We start from the raw sequence: 23,952 nt of genomic DNA, 5'->3' as shown, positions 1-23,952 counted from the left end.
TAGGGAATTATATTCAATATCCTGTGATTAACCCATAATGAAAAATAATATAAAAAAAAAAGAATGTATAACTGAGTCACTTTGCTGTACAGCAGAGATTGGCACAGCATTGTAAATCCACTATACCTCAATAAAAAAAAATGAATAAGTGTGGATTTTGGAGGCAGTGATGATTCTGTACAAGATGAACAGAAAAATGAAAAAGTTGAGGCATGGATGAACGCAAGAACAAAACCACTATTAGCATAAGAATGAACAGACCAGACTTTTGGGTATAGAATAAGAGAAAGTATGAAATGCCGTTCATGGGAATAGGGACAATAGAACAAGACCAATTACAGGTTGTCACAGTGGATAAAAAGAGGAAATGTGATGTTCTTTTGGATGAGCTGTATGTCCTGGATAAAGCCCAGCAGGACATCTCAGAGTCAGACAGAATACAGGATAACTTGTCACTGTGTGGGACTGGCCCAAACACTGCAGGATATCTGTCATCCCTGCCCCTGCTGACTAGATGCCAGTAGCATCCTCCTATTATTGTGACAGCCAAAATATCCCTGGTGAAAAATATCATAAGCCTGCTTTATGCTTAAAATCCTAGATTAGGTTAAATGTTATTTCTTTACTTAGTTAGGGACTTCTACACACAAGGTCAAGACTTAGCCATTTTCTTTTCCTTTTTTTCCCAATGGAGTTCACTTCTGCTTATCAGCATCTAGTTCCACCATGTAAAGGCACAAGGGTAGTGGCATGGAGTGGGTGGTCAAAAAGGAGACAGAGGTTGAATGCAGGAAAATAGTGGAACAAGGGTAGAAATCTTCCTTGCTGAGCTTTGGGTACATTTGAATGAGGTGAGAGCAGTGAGTGACTTCACAATTGAGAGTTAAGTTGTACTGACCCTGTGGCTCCTTATGCAATACCTGAGACACTTGTATCTTCCATATGAGCATGGGCTGGGATCCCTGAACAATGAACACTGAGTCTATAGTAGGACTGCCCATACCAGTGTTCTCCAGAGTCAGTCCACAATAGGGGCAGTGACATGCTTGGTTTGAAGGCTTCAGTCATAAAGTCAATTCAAGAAAATATGATGCCTTCCCTTAAAATGAAACCATAATCTCCTTGGCTGAGGGATTTCTCCCCCCTCACTTGGATGACCCTCTGTCCATTTAAAGCCTTTTCCCTTCCTCAGCCTGCTGATGAAGGTGGCCTGCAGACCCTGTTATACAGCATGTAGCACCTCTCTGAACAGACCTACTGTTGGGGTGCTGATGTGGGAGTTCCTTGTCTGAAAGAACGAGGCTGTCAGTCAATCAATAGGAAAGGTCTTCCCTATCCAGAGGTCTTTCTCCTCAGCTCTGCCCATCCTGGATTCTTTTTCATCTCCACAGACAAAAGAACTCTTAACATCAGAACTTTTCCCAGTCTCACAAGCAGGCTTAGAGTCTTCCATGTGCAAAGTTTATTCTGCTGTTTTCCAAAGTGACTTTGCCATTTTATACTCCAACCAGCAACATATGAGTTCCATATCTCCATATCCTTGTCAACACTTGTTATTGTCTATCTTTTTAATTATAGCCATCCTAGTGACTGTGAAGTGATATCTCATTATAGTTTGGATTTGCAACTAATGACTAATGATATTGAGCATTTTTTTCATGTGCTTATTGGCCATCTTTATATCTTCTTTGGAGAACTGTCTATTCAAACTCTTTGTCCATTTTAAAATACGGTTATTTGTTTTTTAATTCTTGAGTTGTAACAGTTCTTAATATATTCTAGATACTAGACCCCTGTCACATATATGACTTACAAATATTTTCGTTTATCCTGTGGTTATCTTTTCACTTTCTTGATAATATCCCTTTAAGCAGAGAAGTTTTTAACTTTGATGAAGTCTGATTTATCTATTTCTTCTTTGGCTGTTTGTGCTTTAGGTGTCATATCTAAGAAACCATAGCCCAATCCAATTTCAAAAAATATTTACACCTATGTTGTCTTCTAAGAGTTTTATATTTTTATCTCTTACATTTAGGTCTTTGTTTCATTTTAAGTTAATTTGTGTATGTGTGCGTGTGTGTGCGTGTGTGTGTGTGTGTGTGGGTGTGTGTATTCATAGTGTGAGGGAGGGTTCCAAATTCATTCCTTTGCATATGAATATCTAAATGTGACAGGCTCTCTATGTTCTACCGAGTATAGTGGTAGATTTCAGTAGATTTTAAAAAAAATAAATGTTTTTCTATTTGCTGTATATCCTTAGTACAATTTCCATAGACTTAAATGAAAAAAAAAATCATTTCACCAGTTAAACGGTTGTTTTGCTGGGGTGAGGATCCATGAAGCTTCTCACGCTACCATTCCAGAAATCTTCTTCACTATTTCTTAATTTATCAACTTTAAATAATATTGACTTCCTTCTAGGAGCATTTGGGTCTTTTGCAATATCTTCTTCCCTTCTCACCTCTCAAATTTTTGTGAATAATATCATTTTTAGTTTCTATATTGTCTATCTTTATTATTAGAACGCTTTTATCAGTTAGGATGCTCTTGGTGTACACTAATAGAAAATTTATTCAAACTGCCTTAGTTAATTAGTAAATTTAATATTTCATGTAATAGAAAATTCAAAGGTAGGGTAGGCTTCAAACCCGGCTGACTTGGTGGTTAAACAATGTCATCAAGACCCCTTGTTCATTTCTTTCCTTAGTTTTACTATCCAAAATAAAGACTTTATACTAAGCTGGTTCCCCACTTGCTCATAAGATGGCTGCCAGTAATTATTCCTATTACACACTTTCTTGTTTATGTCCAATGGGGAAGAAACTAGCTTTTCCATCTCATGTCTTAAGAGTAAAGGCAAATTTTAGTCTCACCTCATCACTCAGAACTGAATCACATGCCCATTTATGAACCTATCACTGGCAAAAGGAATAGATTACCAAAAAGCCAAAGATGGGTTCATCTACCCAGGAGCCACCTGGCCTATGCTGAGGGAGTTAAATACTGGAATAAAACTCAGGGTATGTTAGGAAGAAAGATGTAATGGATACGAATTAGCAACCAATAGTGTCTACTACCTATCTTGTTGTATGTTTTTCTGTTAACTTTTTTTCCCATATTTGCTAGTTTTATTTATTTATTTAACTTTTTTTTTAAAACATCGTTATTGGAGTATAATTGCTTTACAGTGGTGTGTTAGTTTCTGCTTGATAACAAAGTGCATCAGCTATACATATACATATATCCCCATATCTTCTCCCTCTTGCATCTCCCTCCCACCCTCCCTATTCCACCCCTCTAGGTGGTCACAAAGCACTGAGCTGATCTCCCGTGCTATGCAGCTGCTTCCCACTAGCTATCTATTTTACATTTGGTAGTATATATATATCCATGCTACTCCATTAACTTTTGACAGTATTATCTTGACCTCCACTAACAAATGATATTAATGCCTTCTATACTGTCTTCTATATATGCTCTCCCACTTCAAATTCTCAACTTCTAGTGTATCAAGAACTTTATCAAGATCACATCTAACAGTGTTAAGAAATTTAAGCAAAATCGCATTAAATACTGAATGTTATATTGAGAGTTCAGGTTTAAATCATTATTTTGCTAAAGCACACTCTATGGAATAAATCTGGAAGGAATTTCATCATAACTCTATCCACTGAACTACTCTAAATTACAACTAACCCCTTATTCATTTGCCAAATATCTTCAGTTCCTTTAGAAAATGACAACCTTCCCACTTTAATCTTTGATAATAACTGTCCCCTGGTTTGTACACAATTGGAATGGTGACATTAGGTAGCTGAGATGATTAATTCATTCACTTGATAAATAATTCTCAGGGTTCAGTAAAGTTAACAGAATAGTGTAAGATTGGAAACTGACTTTCTCCCAAAATATCAACAAAAGCAGCTGAAACCAGAAGTGGAAAAAAATCCCATTTACAATTGTAGCAACAAAAATATACAGGCATAAAGCTAATAAGAATTTTGCTGTGCCATTTGAAAGGAAATTACAGAAATGTTATTGAGAGGCAATATGCTTTCAATATTATAACAATATTATAAAAATGTCAATTAAAATGTGAATTATTCCCCAACTTATAAAATTAATTCACTTGTGAGTTATTAAAACATAAAGCTAGAATAATTATAAGACCGAAGTAATGGTATAGGACAAGATAGAAATATGAATGGAAAAGAACAGCTGCCAAAAAACACAGAAACATTTTAGTAATTATCTTCATTACCTAAAAAAGGCAGTTCAATCAGCATAGAAAAAAATGAATTGTTCAATAATTGTTACTGGGATAAATGCTTACAGACACGGAATAAAGGGACTATATATTTTTTTAAATTATGACTTAAGCTGTTTATTCTTTCTAAGTTAGTAGAAAACTATTATGCAAGGTTTATTATTATAATTTTTTGTTTGTGGTTTTCTTGTTTTGTTTTTGAAAGGTACTATATTTTTAACCAAACCACACACCATAATAAATGGACTGGAATTAAGAGTAGGGAAATGAGGACAAAATGAAAACCAAAATAAATATAGGTAAAGAGACTATTTATATACAGTAAGTCCCCTACATACATACCTTCAAGGTGCGAACTTTCAAATATGCGATCGTGTGTTCACATGTCCAATCACATAAGTTAGTTCACGTGTCTGGCATACGTTATCACATGTGTGCATCCTCTACAAGTGGTTGTACTCTTGTGTATTTTACTGTACAGTACTGTATAGAGTGCAGTAGTACAGTATCTTTATTTCAAGCTCAGGATGTCTGGAAGCAAGCGTAAAAGCAGCAGTGATGTAGCTGGTACTACTGTACTTTTCAAGGTACTGTACTGTAAGATTAAAAAGTTCTATTTTTTGTGTTTGTTTGTTTTTTATGTATTATTTGTGTGAAAAGTATTATAAACCTATTACAGTACAGTACTATATAGGTGATTGTGTTAGTTGGGTACCTAGGCTAACTTTGTTGGACTTACAAACAAATTGGACTTACGAATGTGCTCTCAGAACACAACTCGTTCATATGTAGGGGATTTACTGTAATTCTGTAGTGGATAAGGCCTTTTAATACCTAACTTTGAAATTAGAAATAATAAAGGCAAAGGTTGCTACATAAGACTACATAAAATATAGAAGTTCTGCACATTCATAAAATATAATAAACGTAATTCAAGTACATATGACAAAATAGGAAAGTGACTTGCCACATATGACAAAAGCTGACATTACTGAAAAAAAAAATCCTCTTGCAGTAAACAAGAAAATGATGAACAGACCAAAAGAAAAATCAGCAAAGGGCATGGTAAGGGATTTAAAAGGAAAAAAATGGATAGTCCAGAGTGTTGAGAAAATAAGCCCATTATATTGCTGCTTGCAATAATTTTGGAGCATAATTTTGTAACATATACATAGCCTTAAAACACATATAGGTTTTAACTACCAATTCTACTCCTGGAAATCCATTACAAGGAAATGCTCGGAGATGTGTGCAAATATTCATCCATATATATCAGCAAATAAATGAATGATAAACAACTAAACTAAATAGTAGATAGCTTAAGTAGATCATGATATAATCACAAGAATTTAAAGTAAAACAAGGGACTTCCCTGGTAGTCCAGTGGGTAAGACTCTGAGCTCCCAATGCAGGGGGCCCGGGTTCGATCCCTGGTCGGGGAACTAGAGAGCACATGCAAGCTGCAACTAAGAGTTCGCATGCTGCAACTAAGAAGTCCACATGCTGCAACTAAAGATCTTGCTGCTGCAACTAAGACCCAGCTCAGCCAAAATAAATTAAATAAATAAATATTTTTTTTTAAAGTAAAACAAAAGCCTTATGTTCAAAATGAACATTTTACAAAAAAAAAAAAGATTAAGTATATGGATATAAAATATTCTGGAAGAATACTCGATAAATGTGATCTCTAAATGGTAGGACTATGGAGGATTTTGAGCTTATAATTTTATTTGTATACTCTGATTTTTTCTACAATGAAATTGCATTACTTATATAATTTTAGAAGTTATTTTTATAGGAAAACCAGATTTTATATATATATATATATATATATATATATATATATATATTTTTTTTTTTTTTTTCTGGCTACTGGCAATGTTGCTTTCCCTAATCTATACTCTGATATGCCCTGAGCTCTTATCAAAGAATACCATAAGATACCATGTTAGAAAACCTGATATTGCATTTGCTCTGAGGATGCTTTTGAGGACACTGCCTACTCTATCTCTCAATATGCCTAGAAATCACATTAAAAAATTTCTTTTAAAGTGCTGGAAAAAACTTCTCTTGCCCTTAGGAGTTGGTATGTTTCTTTCCATCGATCATGAGAATCATTTAATTGTATGCTTATTTTATTTTTTCTTAGGCAGCCAGAATATTAAAACGAAATACTTCATTCAATACTTCCATTGCCTTGCTACTTCACTGCATATATATTTTAAAACATGTCAAATCTTTTTGAGGTAGGTATAAATAACTAAGTAGTATATTCCCATTATTATTATCAGCTTCTAAATAACAGTACACAACCAAATTTAGTCTCCAATGGAATAAATATTCCCAATATGATTTATTACATAGAAGAACCAATTTTGGAAATAAAGGAAAATATGACATTGTTGCTTTGATAAATGAACCAAGAGAGTCAAGTCATTATTGTTTTAAGACATTAAGGAAAGCAATTTTAAAATCCCTGTCAACATTAAACTGGATCATGGAAGGCAGGGACATCTGTCTAAATCACTACGTACATTCCCTAGATGCTTCCCTTCAAAACAGGCTTTCAGTAAATGCTTTCTTGCATAGATGGTCAGAGAAAACACTGAGAAAGAGATGTTACTCTTCACATTTCATTCACTCCAAAGCACCTAGCAAGGGATCTAGTACTAGAAAAGAACCCTTATTTTTCCCACTTCAATGTAAGCCAGAGAAGAATAACTTCCAGTAAGCTTCTGTCCTCCCATGGATTTGCTTCCTTCCCTCTCTCCACTCCTTACTTGCTCTTCCCCATGAAAGGAAGAGTGATCTGCCAGTGTGACAGATGACAGCCTGGAGTCCCTGACCATGTTTCTCTATTGGGTAGAGTCAACTGTACTTGGCATGTCCTTTTGTCTCCAGGTCTGTCTGTGCTCAGTGCACTGATTTTGTGCTCCAAACTATATGCACTAGGCAGATCAGAAAGGCAAAGCTTTATTTTCTCTTCACTGTGTGATTACTGAGCCTGTAAGCCAGGTTTGCAAGCCTTCATGCAGCTGGTTGGGTTAAGGCATGCAAAGCTTATTTTTATAAACTGATTCTTCCTTGCAGATGGGTCCTTGGATTTTCTTTTGCAGAAGAAAAATGTACCATGTGTTTTCTACAGTTTTACTATTAATAAAGTACATACTTTGATCCTCATTTGGTTCCTCTATGGTTGAGGCGAGAATGTGGATATAGAAATTTCCTTCCCTAAGGTTTAGCACACAGTAGTGCACTCAATAAATATCAGCTCTGCTTACTTCTATCATTTTTCCCTTTCACCTTAGCAGGTTTCTATGTTCCACATTCATTAGTTTTTCCTTTCTCCATTAGTATGTTTTAAATATTGTGTTATATTCCATCTTTACATGATAATTAGGTAAACAAATCCTTGTTCCAATTTTACTATCTTCTAGTTCAAGAAGAAAGACCTTAAGAACAACAAGAAGGTTGAGAAGATTTGGAGTCTGGGGGAAAGGTCTAATAGTTATCCTCAGATATTTACAGATTTATTCTCTGAGACTTCAGAGGAAAAAACATGGGCCAAAGAATGAGGAGTAGTGGAAGGCAGATTTGAGGAATAAATAATCAATAGGGCTGCTTCAAATTTTAATGGAATGTCCTTGACACTGGAGATGTTCAAGTAAATGCTGAACAATAACTAGTTAGGATGCTTTAGAAAAGAATACTAATAGAGGAGTAGAGATGAGAAACTATTCTCATCTATGATTCTATGATTTTAACAAGTTCTAATGAGTTGGGCAAGCACTGTTTTATAAACTAGAGAGTAACAAATTATGCTGTATATGATTTTCAATAACTTTCTCATAATAATTCATACAGTACCTTTAGAACTGGAACAAAGAGGTAGTCAAAATAATCAGGCAATTGTGTTAATGAAAGACAACAGTTACCTGTCTGGAAAAAGACTCTGGAAATAATTGTCCGACACAACGGGCAGGGAGTGCTTGCAGGATTGTCTTTGGCAAGAGTCCGTAAGCAGGGCTCACAGAAGATGTGGTGGCAAGGGTAACACATGTAGGGGTTGAAATAAACATCCAGACACACTGCACAGATGTAGCTCTCCTTTTCTTCTGCATATTCATTGTCATCATCTGTACTCATCTCATTATCCAAAGTCTGCAAAACATAAGCAAAAACGATTTTTCTTAGTTCAGTATGAGATTGGTTTCCCTGAGAAATAGAGACATTGATTTTATATTTTCTTAAAATGAATGAAAATATTTATGAGAAGCAGGTAATATCTGTTTCTGTGCATAATCAAAGTGACAGAAATGCTACCTCGCAAAGTGGGAAGAAACTGGAAACATACATGAAAAACCCAGAAGTCTTATTCATTTTAGTATTTTTATATAATGCTAAATGTTAAAATATAGTACCTGAACACATTAAGTATACCTGTATCTCTATTTAACCAGCACTACTTAAGTAAGTGTTAGGTCCTAGGATGACAGGTTCCCCCTGTCTATTCCACTCCCATCACAGCAAATAAGCTGACTGTCGCAAGATGATAAAGCCTTACGTGGGCATTCACACATGAAGAGAAGTGAGGGTAAGAGGATGTCATACTTCATCTTCACACCATGCATGGAGCGTTTTTATTCTACATTTTGCACCTTCCTGAACCTCAAAGCCAATAAAAGGCCAAACCCTAAGGTATGTCAGGAAGTAGATAAGGTAAAGAAACTTGTAGTAATTCTGGGATGAGCCTTGTAACTGGGAAATATGATGATCCCTCTCCTCTCTCCCAAATGGAAGTTAAGAAAGACGCTATTAAAAGGTAGTTAGGATTTGTTATAAAGCATAAACTAACACACCATTGTAAAGCAATTATACTCCAATAAGGACGTTAAAAAAAAACAAACAAACGGTAGTTAGGAAAGAGGCACTCAGGTTAGCAGCACAAAATCTGGTGGCTGAATTCCTGTTACTTAACATCACAATATTCCTCATCCATGAGGATGCTGTGAGAATTAAATGAGGTAATCCACGTAAAGCGTTAAGCACAGTGCCTGGTATCTAACAAATATTCAATAAATATTAACCATAGCCAACCTTTTCTCCTCTCTTCTTCAAAGGCCCTATAGTCTTGGCTAGAGCCTTGGGAAATTTTCCTCAAACCAGGCCTGACCTCAGTCCACTGAGGCATAATGGGAATCTACATGGTGTAGATGCTTTCCTCCTCACTTTAATGGATGTGAAAAATGGAGATCAGTGATTAATATCTGAATAGGCCTTGGGTTTAATAAATATTTTTAGGTTACATGAAATGTAAAAGTTACATAAATGAGGCAAACAGAGCCTTGAAAATACAGAAAAACCTTTCTACTGGATAAACTATTATTTGGTTTATCCAGATGGCTTTGCTTCCTCTTTCTGCCACTTGTTGATAATTTCTCTCTTTATGAAAGACATATTTGAGGCATTAGCCCATTCTTTTTAATTGGTTGTCTGATTTTTCTTAAGCATTTTTACTTAATCTAGTTATTTGTTGTTACTGGCTAGATGTGTTGCAAATATTTTTTCCTTTTCTCTGGTTTGTCTTTTCACTCTTTTCATAGTGTCTTTTGATGAAATGAAATTCTTAATTTTAAAGAACATTTTTCCTTTATGATTTAATACTTTTTGTGTCTTATTTAAGAACTCTTACTTTTTCCCAAGGTCATTAAGAGAGTCTTATTTTGCATTTAATAATATTTCATCATCCTATAATCTACCTGGAATTGATTTTCATGTATGGTGTACATTAGGGTTAAATTTCATTTTTATTTTTATGTAATTATTAATTGGTACAGCCCATTTATTGCAAAGACCTAACTTTCCTCCACTGTTCTAAAGTGCCCCATTGTTATTAGGCCAAATATGCATGGGTTGGCTTCTATTTTGTTCCATTACTTTACTGTCTATTCCTATGCCATAATCACAATCTCTTACTGTGGGCTTATAATAAGCCTCAATATCTGGTAAAGGAAGTCCTTTCATCCTAAAGTCTAATAAGAACCTGCAGTATAAACAAACAAACAAACAAACAAAACAACTAATACTAAACTTTCTTTGGGTTATTTGTATGGAAATATGTTAATATAAATGTTTCAGACATTACATGAAATTTCTAAAAATCTTAAAAAAAAAAAAAGCCCTTACTCAGGTGGATGATTACAAAATAGATAAAATTCTTCCTGTCTCTCTATGTGCACCCATATGCATTTCATCAAGATGTGGAGATTAGTTTTCCACCCTCTGAATTTGGGCTCTGTCATGTGACTTGCTTTGGCCAATGGATTGTTAGCAAATATGATGCAAACAGAGGCTTAAAAAAAGCTTGTGCATTGGAATAATCCTCTCTTGATGATCTTGGAAACCCTAGTCTACTACCATGTGAACAAGCCTAGGCTAACCTGCTGAATAGTAAGTGAATATGGTCCAGCTGCCTCCATTGTGACTGCTGACAACAAGTCAACCACCAGACATGTGTGGGTAGAGCCAATGACTGTCACCTAACTGTAAATGTACTGGTGAGCCCAGATGACACTGTGTGGATCAGAGATAAGCCATTACAGCTGAACTCAGCCCCAACTGCCAACTCAGAAAACTGTGAGTGAATATAGGTTGTTGTTTTAAACAACTAAATAAAATCTGTTTGTTACATAACAAAAATTAGTTGACACATCCTTGTCTACACATGGCTAACTTTACCTGATTTTTAGAATCTTAGTTTAAATACCAACTTCCCCAAAGGATTTCACTGCTATTCTATCTAAAGTTGTTCTGTCACTGCTACTTATTTGTCTCCTCATAATAATTTCTATTTGCCTATTTTTATATGTCTCTGAATAGAATGTTAAGATTAATAAAGGGGAATGAAAAAATATATATACATACATGCCATTTTTTCCCCAATGAATTAATAGTAGAGCCTGCTTGGTGGTGGCTTGCATTCTCAAAATGCTCATAGGTTCAGCTTGTTAAATATTTTATTGATTATATCTCTATTAAGTGTTCTTAGGTATTCTTGTAGGCCTTTTGGATATTAACAGCTAGATAACAAGCATTCTGTGAAATCTCACATAACATATACAAAGTTTAACACAGAGAAGATATGAAGTAACTGTCCCTCACCAACAGAAAGATTGTGGCTATGAGTTGAACACTAATAAAAATCTGCTGGAAAGGCAACAGTATCCACAATTTTTCTCATTATTGTTATATGACTATTCTCTCCTGTACTTAAAAGAAACTTGAAAAAGGAAAGCTGTAAGTGCACAATTAGTACCGATTTGGGCCCCCCAGATAATAAAAATATCTTTGGACCTAGATGCTTACTTACTAAAATTTTATTTCATAGTGACAGCTTATTCTGTTTGTATTACACTCTCAATATTGTGTCTTGAGATTTGAACTAATTAACCTCAAAGAAACTCATGGCATAAGACAATCATAATTTGAAGACCTTCTTAAAGCAATCCAAATTGTGGCCCTAATAACTGTATATAATTTTATTTCTATGAAGTACTTTATCTCTACATAAATAACAAAAGTGACTAGATTTCATTAAAATATACATCAAAGAAAAAAATGATTTGCTATTTAAAAACACAACAATATTATGGAAATAAACTTGAAGGTGGAAGTTTGCAAATAGAAAATGAGGTCAGAACTATTCATCTATTAGCTGAGCTACGAGACTCAATCCACAAGACAGATGTAACATATACAAAGACCTCTAGGATCACTATATTTTAAGGGACCAAAAAGGGTGAAGAGTTTTCATTACACAGAGAATTGAACATATCTGGTGATAAAAACTGTTCTGCAAGAAGACAAAAAAAACATCTCAAAGATAGAACTCCACTGGGCTTTTCTGCAAATTGGAGAGATAATAATAAAATTACTGTTGGATAGATGGTTATATTTTAAAAATTAATTACTCATTAATAGACAAATGTCAGCCTGGAAAAAGGTTTTTAATAGGTGTGTCTATGAACTCATCTTCATTTCATCAACATTTCAATTACCATAGATGGAGACCATCAAAATGCTTCTCAGAAATGGAGAGGTGACAGGAAAGATGGCTGACTAGTTAAAAACAACTAAAATCCTTTCTGAACAGGAGGGAGACCTTCAAGATGGCAGAGGAGTAAGACATGGAGATCACCCCACAAATACATCTATATGTAGAACAACTCCTATGGAACACCTACTGAACGCTGGCAGAAGACCTCAGACTTCCCAGAAGACGCCCTCAGGCGACCTACGTGCAGAGGTGGGGCCAATCCAAAGCTGAACCCCAGGAGCAGTGCGAACAGAGAAGAGAAAGGGAAATTTCTCCCAGCACCCTCAGGAGCAGCAAATTAAATCTCCACAATCAACTTGATGTACCCTGCATCTCTGGAATACCAGAATAGACAATGAATCATCCCAAAATTGAAGTGGTGGACTTTAGGAGCAACTGTAGACTTGGGGTTTGCTTTCTGCATCTAATTTGTTTCTGGTTTTATGTTTATCTTAGTTTAATATTTAGAGTTTATTATCATTGGTAGATTTGTATATTGATTTGGTTCCTCTCTTTCTTTTTTTTTTTATATACACATATGTAATTTTTTCCTTTTTCTCTTTTTGTGAGGTGTATGTGTATGCTTCTCTGTGTGATTTTTGTCTGTATAGCTTTGCTTTTACCATTTGTCCTAGGGTTCTGTCTGTCCGTTTTCTTTTATTTAGTATAGTTTTTAGCGTTTGTTATCATTGGTGGATTTGTTTTTTGGTTTCGTTGCTCTCTTCTTTCTTTCATTCTTTTCTTATTACTTTTTAATTTTTAAAAAGTTTTATTAATTAAAAATTTTTTTTTATTTTAATAACTTTATTTTATTTATTTATTTATTTATTTATTTATTTATTTATTTCTCACTTTTCTTCTGAGCCGTGTGGCTGACAGGGTCTCGGTGCTTTCGCTGGGTGTCAGGCCTATGCCTCTGAGGTGGAGAGCCAAGTTCAGGACAGTGGCCCACCGGAGACTTCCCGGCTCCACATAATATCAAATGGCAAAAGCTCTCCCAAAGATCTCCATCTCAACGCTACGACCCAGCTCCACTCAACGACCAACAAGCTACAGTGCTGGACACCCTATGCCAAACAACTAGCAAGACAGGAACACAACCACACCCATTAGCAGAGAGGCTGCCTAAAATCATAATAAGGTCACAGACACTCTCAAAACACACCACCGGACACGGTCCTGCCCACCAGAAAGACAAGATCCAGCCTCATCCACCAGAACACAGGCACTAGTCCCCTCCACCAGGAAGCCTACACAACCCACTGAACCAACCTCACCCACTGGGGGCAGACACCAAAAACAACAGGAACTATGAAACTGCAGCCTGCGAAAAGGAGACCCCAAACACAGTAAGTTAAGCAAATTGAGAAGACAGAGAAATACACAGCAGATGAAGAAGCAAGGTAAAAACCCACCGGAGAAAACAAATGAAGAGGAAATAGGCAGTCTACCTGAAAAATAATTCAGAGTAATGTTAGTAAAGATGATCCAAAATCTTGTAAATAGAATGGAGAAAATACAAGAAACGTTTAACAAGGACCAAGAAGAACTAAAGAGCAAACAAACAATGATGATGAACATAATAAATGAAATTAAAAATTCTCTAGAATGAATCAATAGGAGAATAACTGAGGCAGAAGAACGGATAAGTGACCTGGAAGATAAAATAGTGGAGATAACTATCACAGAGCAGAATAAAGAAAAAAGAATGAAAAGAATTGAGGACAGACTTAGAGACCTCTGGGACAACATTAAACGCACCAACATTTGAATTATAGGGGTCCCAGAAGAAGAGAAAAAGAAAGGGACTGAGAAAATATTAGAAGAGATTATAGTTGAAAACTTCCCAATGTGGGAAAGGAAACAGTCAATCAAGTCCAGGAGGCGCAGAGAGTCCCATACAGGATAAATCCAAGGAGAAACACGCCAAGACACATATTAATCAAATTATCAAAAAGTAAATATAAAGAAAAATTATTAAAAGCAGCAAGGGAAAACCAACAAATAACACACAAGGGAATCCCAATAAGGTTAACAGCTGGTCTTTCAGCAGAGACTCTGCAAGACAGAAGAGAATGGCAGGACAAATTGAAAGTGATGAAAGGGAAAAACCTACAAGCAACATTACTCTATCCAGCAAGGATCCCATTCAGATTCAACGGAGAAATTAAAACTTTTACAGACAAGCAAAAGCTAAGAGAATTCAGCACCACCAAACCAGCTTTACAACAAATGCTAAAGGAATTTCTCTAAGCAGGAAACACAAGCGAAGGAAAAGACCTACAATAACAAACCCCAAACAATTAAGAAAATGGTAATAGGAACATACATATCGATAATTACCTTAAATGTAAATGGATTAAATGCTCCCACCAAAAGACAGAGACTGGCTGAATGGATACAAAAACAAGACCAGTATATATGCTATCTACAAGAGACCCACTTCAGACCTAGGGACACATACAGACTGAAAGTGAGGGGATGGAAAAAGATATTCCATGCAAATGGAAATCAAAAGAAAGCTGGAGCAGCAATTCTCATATCAGACAAAATAGACTTTAAAATAAAGACTATTACAAGAGACAAAGAAGGATACTACATAGTGATCAAGGGATCAATCCAAAAAGAAGATATAACAATTGTAAATACTTATGCACCCAACATAGGAGCACATCAATACATAAGGCAAATGCTAACAGCCATGAAAGGGGAAATCAACAGTAACACAATCATAGTAGGGGACTTTAACACCCCACTTTCACCAATGGACAGATCATCCAAAATGAAAATAAATAAAGAAACCCAAGCTTTAAATGATACATTAAACAAGATGGACTTAATTGATATTTATAGGACATTCCTTACAAAAACAACAGAACACACTTTCTTTTCAAGTGCTCATGGAACATTCTCCAGGAAGGATCATATCTTGGGTCTCAAATCAATCCTGGGTAAATTTAAGAAAATTGAAATCATATCATGTATCTCTCCCGACCACAATTGTTATCTAGTCTCTCTAGCTATGAGACTAGATAACAATTACAGGAAAATATCTGTAAAAAATACAACGCATGGAGGCTAAACAATACACTACTAAATAACCAAGAGATCACTGAAGAAATCAAAGAGGAAATCAAAAAATACCTAGAAACAAATGACAATGAAAACACGATGACCCAAAACCTATAGGACGCAGCAAAAGCAGTTCAAAGAGGGTAGTTTATAGCAATACAATCTTATCTCAAGAAATAAGAAACATCTCAAATAAACAACCTAAACTTTCACCTAAAGCAATTAGAGGAAGGGGAACAAAAAGACCCAAAGTTAGCAGAAGGAAAGAAATCATAAAGATCAGATCAGAAACAAATGAAAAAGAATTGAAGGAAACAATAGCAAAGATCAATAAAAATAAAAGCTGGTTCTTTGAGAAGATAAACAAAATTCATAAATCATTAGCCAGACTCAAGGAAAAAAAGGGAAAAGACTCAAATCAATATAATTAGAAATGAAAAAGGAGAAGTAACAACTGACATTGCAGAAATACAAAGGATCATGAGAGATTACGACAAGCAACTATATGCCAATAAAATGGACAACCTGGAACAAATGGACAAATTCGTAGAAAAGCACAACCTTCCGAGACTGAATCAGAAGAAATAGAAAACTGGCTTCACAAGTGAATTCTATCAAACATTTAGAGAAGAGCTAACACCTATCTTTCTCAAACTCTTCCAAAATATAGCAGAGGGAGGAACACTCCCAAACTCATTCTACGAGGCCACCATCACCCTGATACCAAAACGAGACAAAGATGTTACAAAGAAAGAAAACTACAGGCCAATATCTGTGATGAACATAGATGTAAATACCCTCAACAAAATACTAGCAAACAGAATCCAACAGTACACTGAAAGGATCATACACCATGATCAAGTGGGGTTTATCCCAGGAATGCAAGGATTCTTCAATATATGCAAATCAATCAATGTGATACACCATATTAACAAACTGAAGAATAAAAACCATATGATCATCTCAATAGATGCAGAAAAAGCTTTCAACAAAATTCAACACCCATTTATGATAAAAACCCTCCAGAAAGTAGGCATAGAGGGAACTTACCTCAACATAATAAAGGCCATATATGACAAACCCACAGCCAACATCATTCTCAATGGTGAAAAACTGAAACCATTTCCACTAAGATCAGGAACAAGACAAGGTTGTCCACTCTCACCACTATTACTGAACATAGTTTTGGAAGTTTTAGCCACAGCAATCAGAGAAGAAAAAGTAATAAAAGGAATCCAAATCAGAAAAGAAGAAGTAAAGCTGTCACTGTTCGCAGATGACATGATACTACACATAGAGATTCCTAAAGATGTTACCAGAACACTACTAGAGCTAATTAATGAATCTGGTAAAGTAGCAGGATTCAAAATTAATGCACAGAAATCTCTTGCATTCCTATACACTGATGATGAAAAATCTGAAAGAGAAATTAAGGAAACACTCCCATTTACCATAGCAACAAAAAGAATAAAATACCTAGGAATAAACCTGCTTAAGGAGACAAAAGACCTGCTTAAGGAGACAAAAGACCTGCAGAAAACTGTAAGACACTGATGAAAGAAGTTTAATTAAAATTAAAGATGGAGAGATATACCATGTTCTTGGATTGGAAGAATCAACATTGTGAAAATGCCTATACTACCTCAAGCAACCTACAGATTCAATGCAATCCCTATCAAACCACCACTGGCAGTTTTCACAGAACTATAACAAAAAATTTCACAATTTGTATGGAAACACAAAAGACCCTGAATAGCCAAGGCAATCTTGAGAAAGAAAAACGGAGCTGGAGGAATCAGGCTCCCAGACTTCTGACTATACTATAAAGCTACAGTAATCAAGACAATATGGTACTGGCACAAAAATAGAAATATAGATCAATGGAACAAGATGGAAAAGAGATAAACCCATGTACATATGGTCACCTTATTTTTGATAAAGGAGGGAAGAATATACAATGGAGAAAAGACAGCTTCTTCAATAAGTGGTGCTGTGAAAAATGGACAGCTACATGTAAAAGAATGAAATTAGAACACTCCCTAACATCATACACAAAAATAAACTCAAAATGGATTAAAGACCTAAATGTAAGGTCAGACACTGTAAAACTCTTAGAGGAAAACATAGGCAGAACATTCTATGACATAAATCACAGCAAGATCCTTTTTGACCCAGCTCCTAGAGAAATGGAAATAAAAACAAAAATAAGCAAATGGGACCTAATGAAACTTCAAAGCTTTTGCACAGCAAAGGAAACCATAAACAAGACCAAAAGACAACCCTCAGAATGGGGAAAAATATTTGCAAATGAAGCAACTGACAAAGGATTAATCTCCAAAATGTATAAGCAGCTCATGCAGCCCAATATCAAAAAAACAAACAACCCAATCCAAAACTGGGCAGAAGACCTAAATAGACATTTCTCCAAAGAAGATATACAGATTGCCAACAAAGACATGAAAGGATGCTCAACATCATTAATCATTAGAGAAATGCAAATCAAAACTACAATATGGTATCACCCACACCAGTCAGAATGGCCATCATCAAAAAATCTACAAACAATAAATGCTGGAGAGGGTGTGGAGAAAAGGGAACACTCTTGCACCGTTGGTGGGGATGTACATTGATACAGCCACTATGGAGAACAGTACGGAAGTTTCTTAAAAAACTGAAAACAGAACTACCATAGTACCCAGCAATCTCACTACTGGGCATATACCCTGAGAAAACCATAATTCAAAAGGAGTCATGTATCACAATGTTCATTGCAGCTGTATTTACAATAGCTAGGACATGGAAGCAACCTAAGTGTTCATCAACAGATGAATAGATAAAGAAGATGTGGCACATATATACAATGGAATATTACTCAGCCATAAAAAGAAACAAAATTGAGTTATCTGTAGTGAGCTGGATGGACCTAGAGTCTGTCATATAGAGTGAAGTTAAATCAGAAAGAGAAAAACAAGCACCGTATGCTAACACATATATATGAAATCTATAAAAAAAAATGGTTTTGAAGAACCTAGGGGCAGGACAGGAATAAAGACGCAGACATAGAGAATGGACTTGAGGACACGGGGAGAGGGAAGAGTAAGCTGTGACAAAGTGAGAGATTGGCATGGACTTATATGTACTACCAAATGTAAAATAGATAGCTAGTGGGAAGCAGCCGTTGATCTCAACAGGGAGATCAACTCGGTACTTTGTGACCACCTAGAGGGGTGGGATAGGGAGGGTGGGAAGGAGACACAAGAGGGAAGGGATATGGGGATATATGTACACATATAGCTGATTCACTTTTTTATAAAGCAGAAACGAACACAGTATTGTAAAGCAATTATACTCCAATAAAGATGTTAAAAAAAAAATCCTTTCTGGAACAAGGTATGCCATCAACAAATAATATAAAAATATAAAATAGGCTAAACCAGATAGCAGAGTCAAGATTTAAAATAAAAGTTAATAAGTTCCTGGCTTAAATCAAGATTAACAGGTATAAATATAAATCCCTCATTAAGAATGCAAACCAGACTGCAGACATAAAAGATGAATGAAACTTAGCTGAGAGCAATTCATGTAAAGAAGAGATAGAGATTTTAACTGACTAGAAGCTCAACATATGATGTGGCTACTTTAAAAAGTGGGTTTACGTGGCTACCATTTATATGATCACACCATATATGTAGCTACTTTGAGGGATGCAGAGAAACTAGAGTTATCCATAGAAGTGTATTGAGGGCCAGGGCAGCATAACTTCTGAAACTACCTCATACAAAGTACTGTTGAAAGACTGAGGATACTCACTCAGAAAAATAGTAAGAGGAGACAAGATATTCAGGTATTTGTGAGAGAGATCATAATTTTTCTCCGTGTAGTTCTTATGATTAGATCTAAAAAGGAATGAATGTTATGAGAAGAGAGACTAAAATAAATGATAAAAGAAATACCTATTCATCACCCAAAGTAATATGAACACCAGCATAACATGTTCACTCTTAAATAGTACATTTGCCACAGAGCTAAACATTTATCTGATGTTTCCTACCAAATTTTGGGGGACTTATAAATAAGATGACAAAAGTTGTACATATTAACTAATTTCATCAACACAAAGCCCCTGTGAACTAAATTTAATTATGCTCATCATTTTCTATATCAAAGGAAACTGAAAACAGCTCACTTACTGAAACTAGTGGTGAAGCCAGAATTTCAACCCAGCCAGTCTAGATCTGAAGCGACACTTTTCATCACCACATTCTTAACTGAATTAATATACTTTGAATAGTCCAGCAAATAATAAATGTTAACTGATGATGATAATGATGTACATAAAAAGAAAAATGAAATTTAGATAGGATGTATAGGGAAGTTAGAAGTATCAAGGCATCATCATTAAAATCAACAAATGAATATAATAGGTGTTCAACTGTCCAACTGCTTTTGGCCCCATAGAAATTATCCTGCAAAGTCAACCAAATGTACTCAGTCTCTCAAGCTCCTTTACAGGGTCTTCCAGTCTAAAAAAATGAGATAATAAACTGATAAATAATACAAACAACCTTTAAAAAATCTGTAAAAATTAGTACAAAAATTAATAGATCAAAATTTTTTTTAAATAATAATGACAACAAAGCAGCAGTGACATTTAGTTTATTTACAATTATTGTGATTACTGTTATGTTTGGCCTTATTCCTTCACTTCCTATTTTTTTTCAAGAAGTAATAGTTGGGCAGTAGTTAAGAGCAAGACTGCAGTGCCAATCTTGCTGGACTCTGCCACTACTGCCTGTATGACCTTACACAAGTTACTTATCTCCCTGGGGTCTCACTTCCCTTATTTGTAAGGTGGGGATACTAAAAGTACCTAGCTCATAGAGTTGTTGAAAGGATTAAAAGAGTTAATATGTACAAAGCACCAGAACAGTGCCTGGAATATAAAAAGTGCTATCTAAGTGTTTGCTGCTACTATTATATCCTATTTCTTTTCTCTAATAATTATTCTTAACTTTTAACCAAAACAGTTAAAGTTTAATGTTTATAACCTCCCTCTTCTGAACAAGACCTAGAAGGCATTTTACTTCCCACTCAAAAACACAAAGACGGCTTACGTTTTATTGCAGTCATCTGAATTTTATTTCTAAAATCTTAATAATTGCTTAAATATATTATGCCTCTACTTTGTCAGGATTATCTTCTTAAAATCAATTAATCTATATTTATTTTTAACTATGTTTTACTGTCTGCTTATTTTTATTCTTCAGCTTATTTAACAATGTTTTCTTGTATCCCTTATTGTCCTCTCTCTTGAATTCCATTTTTTGTTGTAATCTATCCTTGAGAATTCTTTTTTCTTCGGAAATATATATGGGTGGTAAACTGTATGTTCTTGCATTTTTTTTATTCCTTTCTTTTTATTTATTTATTTATTTATTTATTTATTTATTTATTTATTTATTTATTTATGGCTGTGTTGGGTCTTTGTTTCTGTGCAAGGGCTTTCTCTAGTTGCGGCAAGCAGGGGCCACTCTTCATCACAGTGCGTGGGCCTCTCACTATCATGGCCTCTCTTGTTGCAGAGCACAGGCTCCAGACGCGCAGGCTCAGTAGTTGTGGCTCTCGGGCCCAGCTGCTCCGTGGCATGTGGGATCTTCCCAGACCAGGGCTCAAACCCGTGTCCCCTGCATTGGCAGGCAGATTCTCAACCACTGCATCACCAGGGAAGCCCTCTTGCATGTTTTAAGTCCCTTTATTTTGTCTTCACATTTGAATTCTATTTGAGTATAATTCTAAATAAAAAATAATTTCACTCAAAACATTGAAGACAGAGAGAGGAAACCAAGATGGCAGTGTAGGAAGATCTTAAGCTCAACTTTTCCCATGGGCACACCAAAATTACAACTATTTATAGAGCAACTACCCATGAGAATGACCTGAAGACTAACAGGAAAGATGTTCCACAACTAAAGGTAAAAAAAGAAGGAACCACAATAAGATGGGTAGGAGGGGCTGAAACAAAATGCAATGTAGTTAAGACCCACACCCTGGGGTAGGTGACCTACAGAAGGGAGAATAATCACAATTGCAGAGGCTCTCCCCAAGTTTCAAGGGATCCAAGCCCCACCTAGGGGGTCTCCAGTCCTTGGGTCCTACACTGGGAAGACAAGCCTCCAGAAAGTCTGGCTTTGAAGGCCAGTGGGATTTGTGTATAGGAGAGCTGGAGGGCTGCAGGAAACAGGGACTATGCTCTTAAAGGGTGCACACAAATTCTCACAGGCTCTGAGACCCAGTGCAGAGTCAGTAATTTGAAAGGAGACCAGGTCAGACCCATCTGCTGATATTGGAGAGCCTCCCAAAGAGGTGGAGGCAACTAAGACTCACCCTGGGGACACAGACACTGACAGCAGCCATTTTGGGGAGCTCCTTCTACCAAGAGGACACTGGTGCTGGCAAGTAATATTTTGGAGTCCTCCCTCTAGCCCATTGGCATTGGGACCCAGCCCTGCTAACAAGCCAGATGGTACCAGTTCTGGCAAACCCCAGGTAGAGGAGTCAGTCAAGTGGGGATGTAGCCCTGTCCACCAGCCAGTTGGACACCAGCCCCAGGATCCCCCACACCTCCCAGCAAGCTTACCTGGGACTTAACACTGCCTAAGAGTGGGCCAAGGCAAGCCTCAGAACCCCCAGGCCTGAAGCCAATTGCACCAGGACCTGGCTCCACCCACTAGCAGGCTGGGACAAGCACTGCAACCTCTAGCACCTGTATCCGGCTGTCCCAGGACCCAACTCCATGACCCTGCTCACAAGTAGGCCAGCACTAGCCCTGGGAACCCTGGGCCCTACAACCAGCCAGCCATGCCAGGACCTGACCCTGCTCACCAGCTCTGGTGACCAGAGGGAAGTGAGCTGCTGGGCCCCATAGGAAATCTCCAACACAAGGCCATTTCTCCAAGATTAGGAAATGTAACCAACCTACCTAATACATATAAATAAATGTGAAAATTAGCAAAAATGGGGTGAAAACGGAATATGTTTCAAATGAAGGAATGAGATAAAACCCCAGGAGAAGAAAGAGATGAAGCAGAGATAAGCAATCTACCCAATAAAAGTTCAAGGTAATGATCATAAAAATGCTCAATTTGGGAGAAGACTGGATGAACATAGTGAGAGGTTTAACAAGGAGTTAGAACATATAAATAAGAACCAAACAGAGATGAAAAATACAATAACCAAAATAGAAAAAACACTAGAAGGAATTGACAGTGTATTAGATGATGCAGAGGAACAGATAAGTGAGATGGAAGACAGAGTAGTGGAAATCATTGAAGGTAAAAAGAATAAAGAATAAAAAAAAATGAAGACAGTTTAAGAGGCCTCTGGGACAACATCAGGCACACTAACATTCATATTATAGGGATCCCATAAGAAGAAGGGAGAGAGAAAGGGGTAGAGAACATATATGAAGACATAATAGCTGAAAAATTCCCTGACCTGGGAAAGGAAACAGACATACAGGTCCAGGAAGCACAGAGAGTCCCAAATAAAATCAACCCAAAGAGAACCACACCAAGACACACTGTAACTAAAATGGCAAAAATAAAAGATAAAGAGAGAATATTAAAAATGGCAAGGGAAAGCAACAAGTTATTTACAAAGGAATGCCCATAAGGCTATCAGCTGACTTCAAAGTAACTCTACAGGCCAGAAGGCAGTGGCATAATATATTTAAAATAATAAAAGGAAAAAACCTACAACCAAAAATACTCTACATGGCCAGGCTTTCATTCAGATTTGATGGAGAGACAAAAATTTTATAGACAAGCAAAAGCTAAAAGAGATCAGCACCACCAAACCAGCTTTATAAGAAATGTTAAAGGGGACTTTAGGGGGGACTTAACACCCCAATTACATCAATAGATTATCCAGATAGAATCAAAGAGGAAACATTGGCTTTTAATGACATATTAGATCAGATAGATTTAATAGCTATATATAGAGCACTCCATTCAAAAGCAGCAGAATACACATTATTTTCAAGTGCACATGGAACATTCTCCAGGATAGATCACATGCTAGGCCACAAAACAAGTCTCAGTAAATTTTAAGACTGAAATCATATCAAGCATCCTTTCTGACCACAAAGGTGTAAGTCTAGAAACCAACTATACGATAAAAATTGCAAAACCCACAAGTACATGGAAGTTAAATAATATGCTACTAAACAACCAATGGGTCACTGATGAAATCAAACATGAAATAAAAGAAAATACCTGGAGACAAATGAAAACGAATACACAATGATCCCAAATCTATGGGGCCCAGAAAATCAGTTCTAAGAGGGAAGTTTATAGCAATACAAGTCTACCTCAGGAAAGAAGAAAATCTCAAAAAAACAACCTAACCTTATGCTTAGAGGATCTACGAAAAGAACAAACAAAACACGAAGTTAGTAGAAGGAAAGAAATAATAAAGATCAGAGCAGAAATAAATGAAATAGAGACTAAAAAAAATAATA

At 36.1% G+C, this 23,952-nt stretch overlaps 1 protein-coding gene across 5 annotated transcripts in view; it reads right to left on the bottom strand.

Annotated features, from left to right (window-relative positions):
• RNF180 (ring finger protein 180) overlaps positions 1–23,952 on the bottom strand; it is a 294,055-nt gene that overhangs the window by 65,536 nt on the left and 204,567 nt on the right. For all 5 annotated transcript variants that reach the window (XM_057541793.1, XM_057541792.1, XM_057541791.1 and 2 more), the window contains one exon: positions 8,203–8,428. In XM_057541793.1, the coding sequence (XP_057397776.1) occupies positions 8,203–8,428 (226 nt within the window). The remainder of the gene's footprint in view (positions 1–8,202; positions 8,429–23,952) is intronic.

This window comes from Balaenoptera acutorostrata, chromosome 2, assembly GCF_949987535.1.
Source record: "Balaenoptera acutorostrata chromosome 2, mBalAcu1.1, whole genome shotgun sequence".
Classification (NCBI taxonomy): domain Eukaryota; kingdom Metazoa; phylum Chordata; class Mammalia; order Artiodactyla; family Balaenopteridae; genus Balaenoptera; species Balaenoptera acutorostrata.
The sequence above is the reverse complement of the archived record's forward strand: the minus strand, read 5'-3'. Positions and strand labels throughout refer to the sequence as shown.